Source organism: Rana temporaria, chromosome 2 (genome assembly GCF_905171775.1).
Source record: "Rana temporaria chromosome 2, aRanTem1.1, whole genome shotgun sequence".
Classification (NCBI taxonomy): Eukaryota; Metazoa; Chordata; class Amphibia; order Anura; family Ranidae; genus Rana; species Rana temporaria.
Genome location: NC_053490.1, coordinates 234,863,458 through 234,879,771, shown reverse-complemented (window position 1 = coordinate 234,879,771; position 16,314 = coordinate 234,863,458). Strand labels below are relative to the sequence as shown.

Genomic DNA, 16,314 nt, shown 5'->3' with positions numbered 1-16,314 from the left:
ATAGACACTCCTAAACCTTGTGGACAGCCTTCCCAGAAGAGTTGAAGCTGCGAACGGTGGGTCAACTTGATATTGAACCCTACGAACCAAAACTGGGATACCATTAAAGTTCATGTGCGTGTACAAGCAGGTTAGGATGAAGGAAAAAAGCTGGGACAGCCGCACTCCAAAAAAAAACTCCTCCTTTAATTAAAAATCACAAAATACATGCCACAGCAAAAAACAGCACAACAAAAGAAAAGCTGACGTTTCGCACTATGCCTTAGTGCTTCTTCATAGCGTGTACAAGCAGGTGTCTCAATACTTTTGATAATATAGTGTATGTGAAACCTGCCTTCGGTAGATTATAGATTATTCTAATTAAAGTTAATTGAGTGAAATTTAGCACAGCTGTTGGTGTCTGCTGCAAAATAGTACACAACAGGTTTGTGAATTGCTCTTTCGATAAATGAAATAAGTGAAAGTTAATGAGTTGCAATTTTTATACAATTCTTAAAAACGGCACAGAAGCAGCCCACTCTTATTTGAGATTTGTCCCAAACATAAGGACATGAGCACATTTGTGAAAAAGGAGCACAGTATATTTACAGTAGGAACAAAGCCAAGCCACAAATGTGTTACATTATGAATACATTTTTATATGAATATGAATTCCAGCAGAGCGTAGACAACCTTGCGTTACCGAGCATTGTTACAGCTAAATGTCTTATATTGTAGATAATAAGAAACCTTCAATATCTGAGGACATGGGACTGTGAGGAAAAAACATATTATAACACAACAGCTCTCATTATGTATCCAGGGATTGATCCCTCCATTGCTAACTGCTGGCTTCCAACCATTAGCAAAGAAAGAAAATTATGCTCACATTTAAGGTAGCAATTTGAAAAATGCCATAACTTACAAAGTTTGTGAATCACATTTCATATTTGATAAGAAGAACAAAATGATCCCTTTTTAAATTAAGCTACCTGTAGAAAATACCTAGGATAAAAGAATAATACATTTAGTGTGACTGTAGAGGGTACTTACTGAATACTTTGATTATTGTGGGCTCTTCAAAAACATTATCTTCTGTTATGAGCATGCATACAAATCTCTTTTCATCGCTAATCCTTGCATTGGAAATAGACAAGGTGTAGTTCTCCGATAGGTTTAGGCGACCATTATACTCTGGTACATCATCAAAATTGAATGATTTTTTCACTGCAGACCGCGAAGCTACAAAAACCGCAGTTCCATCTGGCTTTTCCTAAAACACAAGCATTTTATTTTAAGATTTATAAGTCATGTGGCCATCAAATTTATTTTTACAGTAACAAAGTCACACAGTATACCTATTATACATCTTACAATATAAGAACTCATAGGTAATCTAAATAAATTCCAAGAAAAAAAACAACAACAAGCATTTTACTATGCAGGCTATGCATTTGCTATTAATGTTGAATGACGTTGGGAATAACTCAGCAATGACCGCACTTAAAATAATGTTGTCTGTACATATCTGGTTCTTATGGTATGTTACAGAAAAAATGAACCCCTTTCCTAACACTTTTCATTATCAGCAACAAGAGACTTATTTTGCTGTTACACCAGATTAGCCTCCCAAGGGCTGAAGGGGAAATCTAAAGTTCCAGGAAACATTGAACTTGTCTGTTTAGAAGTGCTTTTCTCATTTAGCAATCCTTGAAGTTCTCTTATTTGAGGTGGGGGATTGGTTTTATAGAGAATAGGGGTGCATGTGGAGGTTTTGCCCATAGCAACTAGTTTCTTAATTCCAGTTAAAAAATTAAATGGTTCTAACTTTAAACTTAGGGGGACAAAAAACCCAGAGAGAGTGGAAAATCAATCCATACTGGACCAAGTTAATAAAGGAAACGGATGAGGTCCTGCCTAAACTGAGGGAATTTGTGGACTTTAATGAAGGCTCAACAGACGCCGGGATACTATGGGACACCCTGAAAGCATTACCCCCCCCCCCCCCCCTTATCCGGATTATTAGATCAGCAGGAGGGGTAATAACATCAGACACCTCAGAGATAGTGCAGACCTTTAGGGCGTACTATAAAAAAAACTCTATACCACACAGAAGGTGGGGATGGAATGAGAAATGGAGGATTTCCTGGGGAGGTTAGAGATCCCGACCATTACAAAAGTGGAAAAGGAAGAATTAGAAACTCCAATATCACTTGTAGAAATCCAGCAGGCGGTAGCAGATATGGCAAACCAAAAGTCGCCCGGCCAGGAAGGGCTCCTGACGGAAAGGAAGACTCCACGGAAGGAAGACTCCATGCGTCGATGCTGGAAGCAATTATTATAGTTATTCCAAAAGAAGGGAAGGACCCCTTAAACCCTGCTGCATATAGACCAATTTCCCTCTTATGCTCCGATGCCAAGATAGTAGCTAAGGTCTTGGCATCGAGGCTTAATAGGCTCATCTCAAAACTGATCCACCCAGATCAGACGGGATTCATAGCTAAAAGATCTACCAGTATGAATATCAGAAGGAAATTTTTAAACTTACAAACCCTGCCGGAGAATGAGAGAACAAGAGCTATATAGTCACTGGATGTGACCAAAGCTTTTGATAGTGTAGAATGGGGTTATATATGGAGGGTGCTGGGGAAATTCGGATTTGGCCCAATATTTACAGGCTGGATAAAAATGCTCTATGATAATCCTAGTGCCAAGCTTAGAATTAATAATGAACTTTCAAAAAAGACCTTTGGACCTTTCCTCCCCTGACATCCATTCTTTATAAACTTGTCAAGTACCTCACCAAATAAGTTCAATCTAGAAAGGCAGGATCCAGAGTGCATACAAGAGGGAACTTGGAGATCTGATAACAGCAGCTTGCCTGCAAGGTCAATCTGGTTATTCTGTATGGCAAACCTCAATATGGAGGACATTATTTCTAGTGAGTGTGCTACGTACTTGTGTGGCAAGGAAGTCAAACCAATCACATTCACTGGTGGATTGGATCCGTTTCTACCTTCTGATTATTGTCATGTGATAGCACTCCTCTAAAGGCATCATATTGGGTATTTTGGGGCTTTCATTGGGAAATTTCTGTTTGTTAGTTGATATACTGACCATTTTGTGATAAGGATATTAGAATATGTGATTATTTTATTGTGGGTTCAATTTACCTTTATATATACCCTTATATAGGGTCCATAATATTGTTGCTGGTGCTGCATTCATATACATACTGTAGCTTTTTTGAGGATATTTATCATTCCTGCTAATAGAAACTTATTTTAGTACCAGCACTGATATTTTTGTTTTCTTTAACAGGTTTTTACAAGTGAGAGTAAAGCCCAAAAATATTGGAACAGAAATGCCAGGGCCAAAAACCTGTCCTTAACCACTTAAGACCCGGACCAAAATGCAGCTAAAGGACCTTGCCCCTTTTTGCGATTCGGCAGTGCTTTTAGACCGAATAGATAATTAGTACTACCTCCTTCAAGGCTGCTTGAGTTCTGGTTCTCTCTACTACTTTGGCACTGTCTGACTGCCCCCTGATTGGGTGTTCCTGAAGAATGGGGGTTAAGGGGTGCCAAGTCAATTTCTTCACTCTCAGCTTCAAGCGGTTGATGGGGAGCTTTGCTTCTTTAGGTGACCAGATTCCCTGTGAGAGACTGAAACACTCTTCCTAGCCTGTGACATTGGCATATGTTGTAATGACTTTACATGAGGATTAAAGAAACAACTTTCCCATTTCACAGCTGGATAGGCAATCCAGTAAAGGAGATCCTTGCTTGACTGGAAAGAAGCACAGGGAAGCTGAGAGACGGGATGTTTGTTCTAGGCTACCAGGATAATGTGCTGGAGGGCCTTGAGTGGAACTGAGCGAGGGGAATAGCTTCAAATGGAGAATCTTACTAAGTGATGTCTTTTGAGGCTCGAGGATGAGACCTTAGAGACAGAAGCTTGTTTGCTGAAAGAGAAACTTTTGCTTGAATTGTGACTAGGTGCATAGGGTGGGACCTAATATTCCTTAACAAGGAAAGGCTGGAGGGCAGACTTTTGGAAGTTGATTTCCCAACTGAAACCTGGAAAATGTAAATAGCCCTTTGGACATTTGCAGACAGCTGTGAGGGAGATGAATCCTTCAGAAGAAGGAATTTTCTAAGTGCTTAGAAAATTCCTTCTTCTGAAAGATTCATCTCCCTTACAGCTGTCTGCAAATGTCCAAAGGGCTATTTAAATTATCCAGGTTTCAGTTGGGTAATCAACTTCCAAAATTCTGCCCTCCAGCCTTTCCTTGTTCAGGAATATTAGGCCCCACCCTACGCACCTAGTCACAATTCAAGCAAAAGTTTCCCTTCCAGCAAACAAGCTTCTGACAATAGGTCAAATGGTAGCATGACAAACTAGGTGTGTTTGTCTACTACTGCAAAGTGCAGAAAGCACAGATGGGGAATAAAAATGTAAACATTGAGGTAGGCATCTTGAATATCTACTTATGCCAAGTATTTTACTTGTCTTAGAGAGGCAATAAACTGACCTTGCAGATTCCAAGCAAAGCTTGAGAATACAAAAGGTGTTTTTTTTTGGGGGGGGGGGGATTTTAGGTCCAGGATAGGAAGAATAACCCTGTTGAGGTTTGGTAATGCGAACAGATTTAAATACAATCCTTTGAACCTGTCCTCCAGAAGGACTGCAGCAACCACTCCCTGCTGAGACAAGAGATGGTACAGGGCTGTTTGTAAAACCAGGAAAACCTTGCAAGTTTTTTTGTTCAACCAAGCTGATTTTCGGACAGTGTGTAACCCAGCTTAAATTTGACTTGCCTTGAGCAGATTTTGATAGGTTTGAGAGAAGCCTTGGATGTCTTTGACTCAGATGAATGCAAACTGTAACAGATATCCAATTCTTAGTAGTGAGGTCGCCCCTTCCTTGTAAAATGAGGTTTTGTGGTAGACTTGGTGGGCTTTGTATTCCAAGTTTGTGCCAAAATGACGGGCTGAATTTTGACATTGAAGCTAAAGCACAAGGAAAGCAGCAGGGGCTCTGCTCTTTGAGAAGGTAGAAACCAATGAAGAGGGGGGTTTTGGAGTCTTCTGCTATGGAAGATGGACCTTTCCTCCCCTGACATCCATTCTTTATAAACTTGTCAAGTACCTCACCAAATAAGTTCAATCTAGAAAGGCAGGATCCTGTTCATTTGTCATCACCGTAGTCCAAGTAGCTGTGGTTTGATAGACAGAAATCCTGCAGAATCCTTAAATTAAGGAATGTCTTCTATACATACAGTAAGATGTTTGTTTAAGAATGAGATGGCAAGGTCTACTACTGGAAACATCCACCTTTTAGTGAATTATTTTTCCACTGGGCATAGCTTAGTACCCTTGGAGGGTGAAACCTTTGCAGAAGAAACCCAATTATCATAAACTCCCATTCTATTTTTTTATGAATTGAAAATGTCTTTTTAAATACCCATAGTACCCAGAGAGTCATGGTGAGACTGAGAAGAACCAAGTGTGTACACACCAAACCCTTTGCACATAACAAAAGTGAGCATATTTACATTGGCAAACATATCGAGTGAAGCCATAACATCCGGTTTATTGGAGGCTGGGGGGTGAGAAATATTCCACTGCCTCCTAAAACACTGCCCCAGGGTCTTCATCAAAGTTTTTCATACTTTCCTCTTTTAAAGGAGGTAGCTCCTCTTCTGATACAAGTAAAAAAGGGTAGAGAAGGTGTAGGTGAAGAATAGGCCTGGCACTTTTGGGCTCTGGACATTGATGGCTGAATTAAGGCTGAGATGGCAAGTTCTCATACAGGAAATTCTAATACAGTTGCAGAGAAATCTGCCTTGGTCAAATAGGCTGCTTATTGCTTGCATGAGATAGCGCTAAAATCAGATGCAGAATCGGATGCAGAGACCAGTTTTAAAACTGGGTCCTGCTCCACTGCAATGGAAGCAATGTCGCTCTGAGTGGCTTGAGTGCTTTGCAGCCCATTGACAGAGATAATGTTTGCCTGAGCTTTTGTTGTGGTTCCCTTGCACATGATTTGAGCAAGGACACACAGCAATCCATGTGTTGACTGCACTGCAACAAAGTCCTTGTTGTAAAAGAGTTTGAAGGAAAGTCTGAGTACCTTATAAAGAACCATAGGAATGGACCACAGCACTGTACTTCTATAATACCCTGTGGCTAACTACATGCATTACACTCAGTGCCAAGGTGAGCATCCCAACAGTAAAAAGAGACAATTTAGTACAGTGGGGCCAGAATGCCGCTTCTCACTGCACACTTGCAAATTCGTTTATATGAGAAAAACGTTAAACTATCATATTTTGTGACCACACTCTATTCTCTTGGTGTATAGCCATCCAAAGCAGGATTTTCTAATAATTTGTGATGCACTGACTGAACATATGAGACATTTTAGCTCTTTACTACAATGTCTCTAAACTTCATAATGCAGTAATTTTATACTCATCAGCTATAACTTTATGACCACCAACCTAATATTTATTAGGTCCCCCTTTGCCACCAAAACAGTCCTTACTCACTGAGACATGGATACCATTAGACCTCTGAATGTATGATGTAGTATCTGGCACCAAGTCATCAGTAGCAAATCCTTTAAGTCCTGTAAAGCCCTATACACACTATCAGTTTTCCTGCATGTTTTTCGCTTCAGGTTTACCAAAATCATCTAATATGAGGTCAAACCTTAAGAGTTTCAATTCCTATGCAATCAGGCAGGCCCTTGCACTACATGGTTTTGGTAAACATGCAGGAAAACTGATAGTGTAAATGGGGCTTAAGTTGCAAGGTGGTGTCTCCAAGGACCAGACTTGTTTTTCCAGCACATCACACAGATGGTCAATTTAATTGAGATCTGAATAATTTGGAGGCCAAGTCAATCCTTTTAAATTCATTGATGTGTTTCTCAAATCATTCTTGAACCACTTTTGCATTGTGGCATCGAGCATTATGCTGCTGAAAGAGATTCCCAGCATCACATTGCCCAAAGCATCACACTGCCTCCGTTAGCTTGCCCTTTTCCCATACTACATCCTGGTGCCATCTCTTTCTAAGGTAGAATATGCATACACACCTGGCCATCTACAAGATGTAAAAGAAAACATGATTCATCAAACCAGATCACCTACTTCCATCGCTTCATGATTTAATTTGGATGCTCACATGTTCATTGTAGATGCTTTTGGCTGTGGGCATGGGTCAGCATTGGCACCCTGAGAGGTCTGTGGCTATGCAGTGTCATACACAACAAACTGTGATTCCCATATTTTCTGCTTTCAACACATTAACATCAGAGACAACATGATTTCTTGCTGCTTAGTGTATCCCACCAACTTTTAGATGTCATTGTAATGAGATAATCAAGGTTAGTCACTTAGGCCCCTTTCACACTGAGGAGTTTTTCAGGCGGTACAGCACTAAAAATAGCGCCTAAATACCGCCTGAAAAACTCCTGCCCAGCCTTCTCAATGTGAAAGCCCGAGTGCTTTCACACTGAGGCGATGCGCTGGCAAGAGAGAAAAAAATCTCCTGCAAGCAGAATCTTTGGAGCGGTGAGAGGAGCGGTGTGTATACCGCTCCTTCCCATTTAAAACAATGGGAAACCGCGGTAATATCGCCCACAATGCGCCTCTGCAGAGGCGCATTGCGGGCGGTATTAACCCTTTTTCGGCCGCTAGTGGGGGTTAATACCGCACCGCTAGAGGCCGAATCCCGCTGCAAATCCGACGGTATAGCGCCGCTATTTTTAGCGGCGCTATACTGCCACCGCACCTCCACTGCCCCGTGTGAAAAGGGCCTTAAGCTGTCAATGGTCATTAAGTTATGACTGATTGATGTATCTTTGATATTGATATTTCAATGTGCCAGATCTCAGTATAAAAATCAGAACTTCCTTCCAATATTTACATGGATCTGCTTCTCTCCTTGGATGTTTTACAGCAGTCCACCAGAATAAAAGCTGAAGCAGATAAAAAAAATTGTAAATAGTAAAAGGACATTAAAAGCTAGTGCATAAATACCTTTGTATTAAATAAATATGTCTCAATATTATCCTTCTGTAATCCTACGTACACAAGAAACAATAGGGAATTTTACTAAAACTTGAGCAAACAATCTGGGGCATCTGCGCATTGTAACCAATCAGATTTGTACTTCAGCTTGTCCAGTTAAGCTTAAAAAATGAAAACTAGTAGCTCACTGGTAGCCATGCAAAGCTGTGTCAAATTTTGGCTGCTCTAGTAAATTCCCCTCAATGAGCCTATCTCTTCAGAAAGGCACATGTGCATACAGGAGCAGAGTATCACTGTTCTGCTGTTTCTTCGCGTTCCGATTAGCAAGCAGGCATGCATTTTTGACCAATCTGCTGTTGCGGTGGTTTTGGAGGTTGGTCTGCCGTAGAAGTCTGGCTAAACAGAGATACAGATTCTTTGACAACTAAAATTGTCCCTATGTATGTATGGATTGCAATTGTCTATTAAGCTTCTTACTTAGGCTGGGTTCACACTACGGTTTTCCCGTCCGTCAGCCGCATACGATTTCAGTTTTGAAAACGTACGGGCCCGGACGGGAAAACGTATAGATAGACAATGCATTGCAAATCGTATGCACTCAGATGCATCCGTGTGCGTACGATTTGCTGGCAAAACGTTTTTTAAACGTACGCAAAACCGTGTTCAACCACGGTTTTGCGGTCGTTTTTAAAACAGTATGGCAAACGCATACGTTTTCCTTTAACATTAATGTCAATGGAAAACGCACATATGTGCGGTTCCATACGTTCCCGTCCGTTTCAGCCGCATACGGTTTTTCATATAAATCGTATGCGGCTGACGGACGGGAAAACCGTAGTGTGAACCCAGCCTTAGAGTTCAGCTTTGAGTCTGAAGAGTCTGGACAGCAAGAAACGGCATTGTATTTGTCAACAAAGAAATACTACAACTCTTTTGATAAAGTAGTCAGGATAAACATCATTATACATAAAGACTGTCACATTACACCTATACCCCAAAACAGAATTAGCATATTTGTGTAGGCCCCTGCAATCCTAATCTAAACAAATAACAAAAAGTAATAATTTTAAAGGCCAAATTCACCTTTAGTAACATGTTAAGTCCAAATTCAGGGTGTAACAAGTAACGTGGACCTAAAGAAACAAACCCGCTTATTCTGATTCCCCATGAAAAAAAGAAAACACACTTACATATTTCCATTTCCCAAACAGAAGGTCTTGCATTACATCTTGACCACAAGGTATATTGATTGTTTCTCCATAAATTGCACTAACTGTATGGAATCCAAAACCTGCAAATAAAATAGAAAATGGTCACAAAAGCTGAAGAAGAAAGCCCAGATTTTTAGGTGCAGTAAACAAAAAAAACATGCAAGGAAATAGATCTATATATTATGCATATAAAGGAAAATAGCATTTTGATCAAAGGCAGACATCTGATAATTTGTCTCTACTATTTTTTGAGTTTGAGTTCTTAAAAGAGAAAGGGATTCTTATCAAATGTTCAGCCACCATAACAAATACAGAATGATATAGTTAACAAGAAAATCTTGCATAATAATAATAGTAGTATTAAAACTGTTAACCCTGTCGTGTCCAGAGTTAATCATAACCTTCATGACCGGGCCAAATTTTGAAGATTTACTTTACATGGTTTTTACTCAATTTATTTTCAACTGGTACATACCAATTTTTTTTTAGACTTTTTTAAAGCACATATGAGACCTACATTTGGCATATGTTTTTAAATAATCTATGTAATAATCTATTCATAATACAATTAGGGCTAAATTTGAATTAAAAAACTTTGTAATTGCAAAGTTTTTTTCCTCAAAGTTTTTACCCCTAAGGCAGCATTCACAACTGGGCATTTTGAAGCCACGATTCTGTTATTTTAAAACGCCCAGGAATAAATGACAAATGGCACATTCAGATGCCGTTTATTTAAATGGCAACTAAAAAAGTTGTGTGATAAATTGCACTGCAATTGAAGTAAATCGCATCACGTGAAGCTTGTCGCCCAAAAAGAGTTCAGAAGCTGCTTGTGGGTAACATGCTTCAAGTGATGCGGTTTGCTGCGCCTGCATCGCAATTTATCACGTGACAATTGTGACAGAACAGCACTGCATTTTATCAATAAGCATTGTGCAGATTTTTTTTTTTTATAGTTGACAACCCAGGCAGTATCATTTTAGCTTTTGTTCCTCAGAGAAGAGATCTTTGTATATGGCTAACATAAGACTTCTCCCTGCCAACTATACCTTCTGAAGTTTCAACAGGGTGGTGTGCAAGGCTTAAACAGGCCATACCTGGATCAAAACTTGGGACCGGACAAATTTTGATCCATGTATGGGCACTCGATCAACTTGTGTACAATCAGACTGTAGGGGTGTTCCCGAATGTTTAGTGCCACCATCTATAACTGGCAACACTAATCATTGTGGTCTTCTGGAAGAGAGCACTTCCTGTCGGCAGAATACAATAACACTCCTTCCTCTCTTATATTTCTGTTCTTCTAAGTAGCAAATGGTTAATCTTGTGTATTGTAGTTCTCCTATTGTGTAGGTGTCTGGTCTGTTCACCCACACACTTCTCCACTTATGGAACAAGTCCTGGGTCCTGTACCCCAACGGACCTGGTTTACTTGTTTGCTGTTGGGTTAAATTATTATACACAAATTTACTGCACCTGTTTCTACTGTACAACTCTATAGAAGGATTGAATAAAAGCTTGAGGAAAAAAAATCAAAAAAAACTATAGGGCTGTGAGAGAGATTGTCAGTGCGACGGGACAGTCAAGCAATTTTCTTTCTCTCCACCTGTGGTGGAAGGAAAATTGTATAATATATGGCCTGCCTTAGGGCTCGTGTACGCAGAGCAGCTGAAAACCTTTTCTGAATGCTGAAAACTTGACAGCTGGTAACTGACGGTGAAAAGCATTAGTTTGACAGCCTTTACATACTGAGTTCATGCCAGTTTAGCAATGGTTATGAGCATTTGAGGTTAGGAGCATTTTTTTAAAGATAACCTCAGGAGCCCCCCCCTAATGTACACAATGCATGATAAACAAGTAAATTATTAACTATTTCAGCCAATTCTGTGAGAGAAGAGCGAGCAACAATAGAGAGAGCATTGTGCTTGTAGATAGCATTCTTATTTTTTGTGTTTTCACTATGGATCCAATCCTGGTGAAATTTGTGTTTTTTCTACAGTTGAGGACACACAACAGGAGAGTCTTGGGGATACTTTTCCCCCTTTAACTACACAGTAGGAGGCACCACTCAAGAGTGGTTACATTGAACGCCTAATATATCACTTGCCTAACCGCCCCTGAGCGCAGTCCTTTTGCTAAAGCTAATCTTGGTTTAGTGGATTTGCTTTCCATGTGCTCAGCTAAAATCTACTTAAAATATACCCTACTCTATCAATAAGTGGAGAGCAATAGAGGCTGATAAAACAAGTTTAACTGGTTGCCGACCAGCCCCTGCGCGAGAGCATGTAATATAACGTCGGCTCTCACGCAGGCCACTAGGGGCGCATGCACGCCACCCTCTCGCGCCCGGCGGGCGCAATCACGCCGGGCACATGCGATCGCTCATTACAGAGCGAGGAACGGGAGCTGTGTGTGTAAACACACAGCTCCCGGTCCCCTCAGGGAGAGAAATGCTGATCTTCTGTTCATACAATGTATGAAATAGTGCCCCGTCATTGGTGTTCCTGGGGGGGAATAGCGCCCCATCATTGGTGTTCCTGGGGGGGACTAGCGCCCCGTCATTGGTGTTCCTGGGGGGGACTAGTGTCCCGTCATTGGTGTTCCTGGGGGGGAATAGTGTCCCGTCATTGGTGTTCCTGGGGGGAATAGTGCCCCGTCATTGGTGTGCCTGGGGGGAATAGTGCCCAGTCATTGGTGTGCCTGGGGGACTAGTGCCCAGTCATTGGTGTGCCTGGGGGACTAGTGCCCAGTCATTAGTGTGCCTGGGGGGACTAGTGCCCAGTCATTGGTGTGCCTGGGGGGGACTAGTGCCCAGTCATTGGTGTGCCTGGGGGGGACTAGTGCCCAGTCATTGGTGTGCCTGGGGGGGAATAGTGCCCAGTCATTGGTGTGCCTGGGGGGGAATAGTGCCCAGTCATTGGTGTGCCTGGGGGGGAATAGTGCCCAGTCATTGGTGTGCCTGGGGGGGAATAGTGCCCAGTCATTGGTGTGCCTGGGGGGGGATAGTGCCCCATCATTGGTTTTCCTAGGAGGAATAGTGCCCCATCATTGGTGTTCCTGAGAGGAATAGTGCCCCATCATTGGTGTTCCTGAGAGAAATAGTGCCTCATCATTTCTGCTCCTGGGGGGGGGGGATAGTGTCCCATCATTGGTGTTCCTGGGTGGGGAATATATTTTCCCATTATTGGTGTTCCTAGGTTCCTGGGGGGGGATTTGTACTATAAACCCAATCATAACAGGATACCTGTAAATGACCTGTAACACTGTTTTTTTTTATTATTATTATTTTAAATAAACCCATAAAATAAATAATCGTTAGTTGCAGCCCTACACGAGGCCTTAAAAATAATGCAAGTGAGTATGATACAGCAATTGACAGGGATTACAGAGATCACCATGGCTGCTGTGAAGGGTCATATTTGTGTCTACATTGTATATGTATGGAAGCAGCGATAAAACATTGGTGCGGTTACTTTGCACAAACATTATCTAACAAGCTTGGTAAAGCATATCTTTAAATATTTACTTTGCGATCTGGATGTACTGCAGTTGGAAAAAATATTTTGTACAGACTGGTGTGGGATGCAATGTTTGAATTTGCTTGAGATTCATCCAAAAGATGAGTGATACAAACTGTCTAAAAGAAATACAACTATTCTGTGATATGCTCAGTGATGACTAAAGCATATTTAATTACTGTATGATAGAAAATAGCAGCATGATGAAAGTACACCAGTCACTGGAGCTGGCGAAGATGAGAATCACAATTTTGCTTGGAATAAAGATCATGATTCTGTCACGATTCTTGCGTTTGAAAGACCGCTGCGCAAATACATATTTATTCGCTAGAGTCTCTGCTAAAATATCAATATCAATATCAAGTCATTTTCTAGCAATAAATACTGATTTTAACTTGTAAGCAGCAAGTGTCAGAAAAAGGTTTAGTCTTTAGAGTGTAAGTTCATGTTTACAGAAAACTCTGTAAGGTGAACTTACACAGATCCCACTCCTCACCCCCCCTTCCCGCCCATAGACATGACGTCTGCATGAGGGATCTCCCATTCTGGGCGGGTGTCATATGACGTCCTGGGCTTCCCAGCCATCTAGGGGCACGCTCCGCATTACTTGCGAGCCGATGCGCGTGCCCGGTGGCCGTGATGTCCATCGGGCACTAGCAATTGTCCGATAACAGAGCAGGATCATGGATCTGTGTGTAAACACACAGATCCACATCCTGTCAGGTGAGGAGAACGATAGTGTGTTCCCGGTACAGAGGAACACAGATCGGTGTCCTCCGCTTGTGAGTCCCTTCCCCTACAGTTAGAATAACTCCCTAGGTAATGCAGTTAACACCTTGATCACCCCCTAGTGTTAACCCCTTCCCTGCCAGTGACATTTATACAGTAATCAGTGCATTTTTATAGCACCAATCGCTGTATAAATGTGAATGGTTCCAAAATAGTGTCAAAAGTGTTCGATATGTCCGCCGCAATGTCACAGTCACGATAAAAATGGCAGATGGCCGCCATTACTAGTAAAACAAAATAAAAAAATAATAAAAATGGCATAAATCTATCCCCTATTTTGTAGGCACTATAACTTTTGCGCAAACCAATAAATATATACTTTTGTGATTTTTATTACCAAAAATATGTAGAAGAATACATACCAGACTGCGAAATTAATTACATTCAATTACATTTTTTTAAATTGGTATTAATTATAGCAAAAGGTAAAACAAAGTGTTTTTTTTTTTTGCAAAAAAGGTGATCAAATTCCACCAAAAGAAAGCTCTATTTGTGGGGAAAGAAATGATTTAGGTGCACTGTAGCATGACCACGCAATTGTCATTCAAAATGTGACAGCGCTGAAAACTGAAAATTGGCCTGGGTAGAAAGGGTGTAAAAAATACCCTGTATTGAAGTAGTTAAGAAAATGTCAGACAAAAGGCACTTCTCCTGTGAGCTAAACAGGAAGAAAAAACAATGCTATCTTTCTTGTGTAAACTATTGATCCCATCAACCCCCATTTAATGGAGATGAATCAGGCCTCGTACACACGGCCGAGGAACTCGACGTGCCAAACACATCGAGTTCCTCGGCCAGTTCAGCACTGAAGCCGCCGAGGAGCTCGGCGGGTTGAGAGCTCCCATAGAACAACGAGGAAATAGAGAACATGTTCTCTATTTCCTCACCGAGGTCCTCGTCGGCTTCCTCGGCCGAAAGTGTACACACGACCAGTTTCCTCGGCAGAATTCAGCCAGAAACTCGGTCGGAAGCTGAATTCTGCCGAGGAAACTGGTCGTGTGTACGGGGCCTAAAAGGTAGACCGTCTTATGTTCAGCCTGGGTGGAAACCATGACATCATCCATAGATATAGCACAGAAGTGGGCATTGCCACAGAAAGACAGGAAGTGTGTAATACACAGGATTACAGAGAAAAACAGAGCTGAGAAACAAGCCTGCAGCTGCAAAATATGAAATGTTTGGCCCCATGCACACGAGAAGCAAATGCAAACTCATCTAAACACAAGTTTTCAAACGCAAAAACCGGCGTTTAAAACGCCCGTTTTTGCCGCGAATTTCGCTGCGTTTTACCGCGATTTACCGCGTTTTACCGCGTTTATAAGCATTTGGTTAAGAAACATCATAAGACCCTCCCTAAGCTCAAAAAACAATATTATTTAACCATTTCAGCTATTTTGTGAGACCAGAGCAGCTGAGAGAGCAGCAGTGTACGTGTATTTAGTGTGTCACTTGCCACGTCACCTGGCCACGTCACCTGCCACGTCACCTGGCCACATCACCTGCCACGTCACCTGGCCACGTCACCTGGCCACGTCACCTGCCACAAGTTGTGGATTGTCCACTGGTCACGTCACCTGCCACATCAACTGGCCACGTCACCTGCCAAGTTGTGAATTGTCCACTTGCCACATCACCTGGCCACACCACCTGCCACAAGTTGTGGATTGTCCACTGGCCACGCCACCTGCCACGTCACCTGCCATGTCACCTGGCCACGTCACCTGCCACAAGTTGTGGATTGTCCACTTGCCATGTCACCTGGCCACGTCACCTGGCCACATCACCTGCCACGTCACCTGGCCACGTCACCTGCCACTAAATGTGGATTGTCCACTGGCCACGTCACCTGCCACATCAACTGGCCACGTCACCTGCCAAGTTGCGAATTGTCCACTTGCCACGTCACCTGGCCACGCCACCTGCCACAAGCTGTGGATTGTCCACTGGCCATGTCACCTGGCTATGTCACCTGCCACGTCACCTGGCCACTTCACCTGGCCACGTCACCTGCCACAAGTTGTGGATTGTCCACTGGCCACGCCACCTGCCACGTCAACTGGCCACGTCACCTGCCACAAGTTGTGGATTGTCCACTGGCCACGTCACCTGCCACATCACCTGGCCACGTCACCTGCCTCAAGTTGTGTATTGTCCACTTGCCACGTCATCTGCCATGTCACCTGGCCACCCCACCTGCCGCAAGTTGTGGATTGTCCACTTGCCATGTCACCTGGCCACGTCACCTGCCACATCACCTGGCCACGTCACCTGCCACAAGTTGTGGATTGTCCACTGGCCACGTCAACTGGCCATGTCACCTGCCACAAGTTGTGGATTGTCCACTGGCCACGTCACCTGGCCACGTCACCTGCCACGTCACCTGGCCACGTCACCTGCCACAAGTTGTGGATTGTCCACTGGCCACGTCACCTGGCCATGTCACCTGCCATGTCACCTGCCACGTCACCTGGCCACGTCACCTGCCACAAGTTGTGGATTGTCCACTGGCCACATCAACTGTCCACGTCACCTGCCAAGTTGTGAATTGTCCACTTGCCACGTCACCTGGCCACGCCACCTGCCACAAGTTGTGGATTGTTCACTGGCCACGGCACCTGGCCACGTCACCTGCCACATCACCTGGCCACGTCACCTGCCACAAGTTGTGGATTGTCCACTGGCCACGTCACCTGCCACATCAACTGGCCACGTCACCTGCCACAAGTTGTGGATTGTCCACTGGCCACGTCACCAAGCCACGTCACCTACCATGTCA

The 16,314-nt window shown here is 42.8% G+C and overlaps 1 protein-coding gene across 4 annotated transcripts in view; it reads right to left on the bottom strand.

Moving 5' to 3' along the window:
• The window catches only part of ALCAM (activated leukocyte cell adhesion molecule), a 165,167-nt gene that overhangs the window by 83,944 nt on the left and 64,909 nt on the right, over positions 1-16,314 (bottom strand). For all 4 annotated transcript variants that reach the window (XM_040336627.1, XM_040336626.1, XM_040336630.1 and 1 more), the window contains exons 2-3: positions 9,211-9,311; positions 1,033-1,252 (exon numbers count right to left, since the gene is read on the bottom strand). In XM_040336627.1, coding sequence (XP_040192561.1) covers positions 1,033-1,252; positions 9,211-9,311 — 321 coding nt within the window. The remainder of the gene's footprint in view (positions 1-1,032; positions 1,253-9,210; positions 9,312-16,314) is intronic.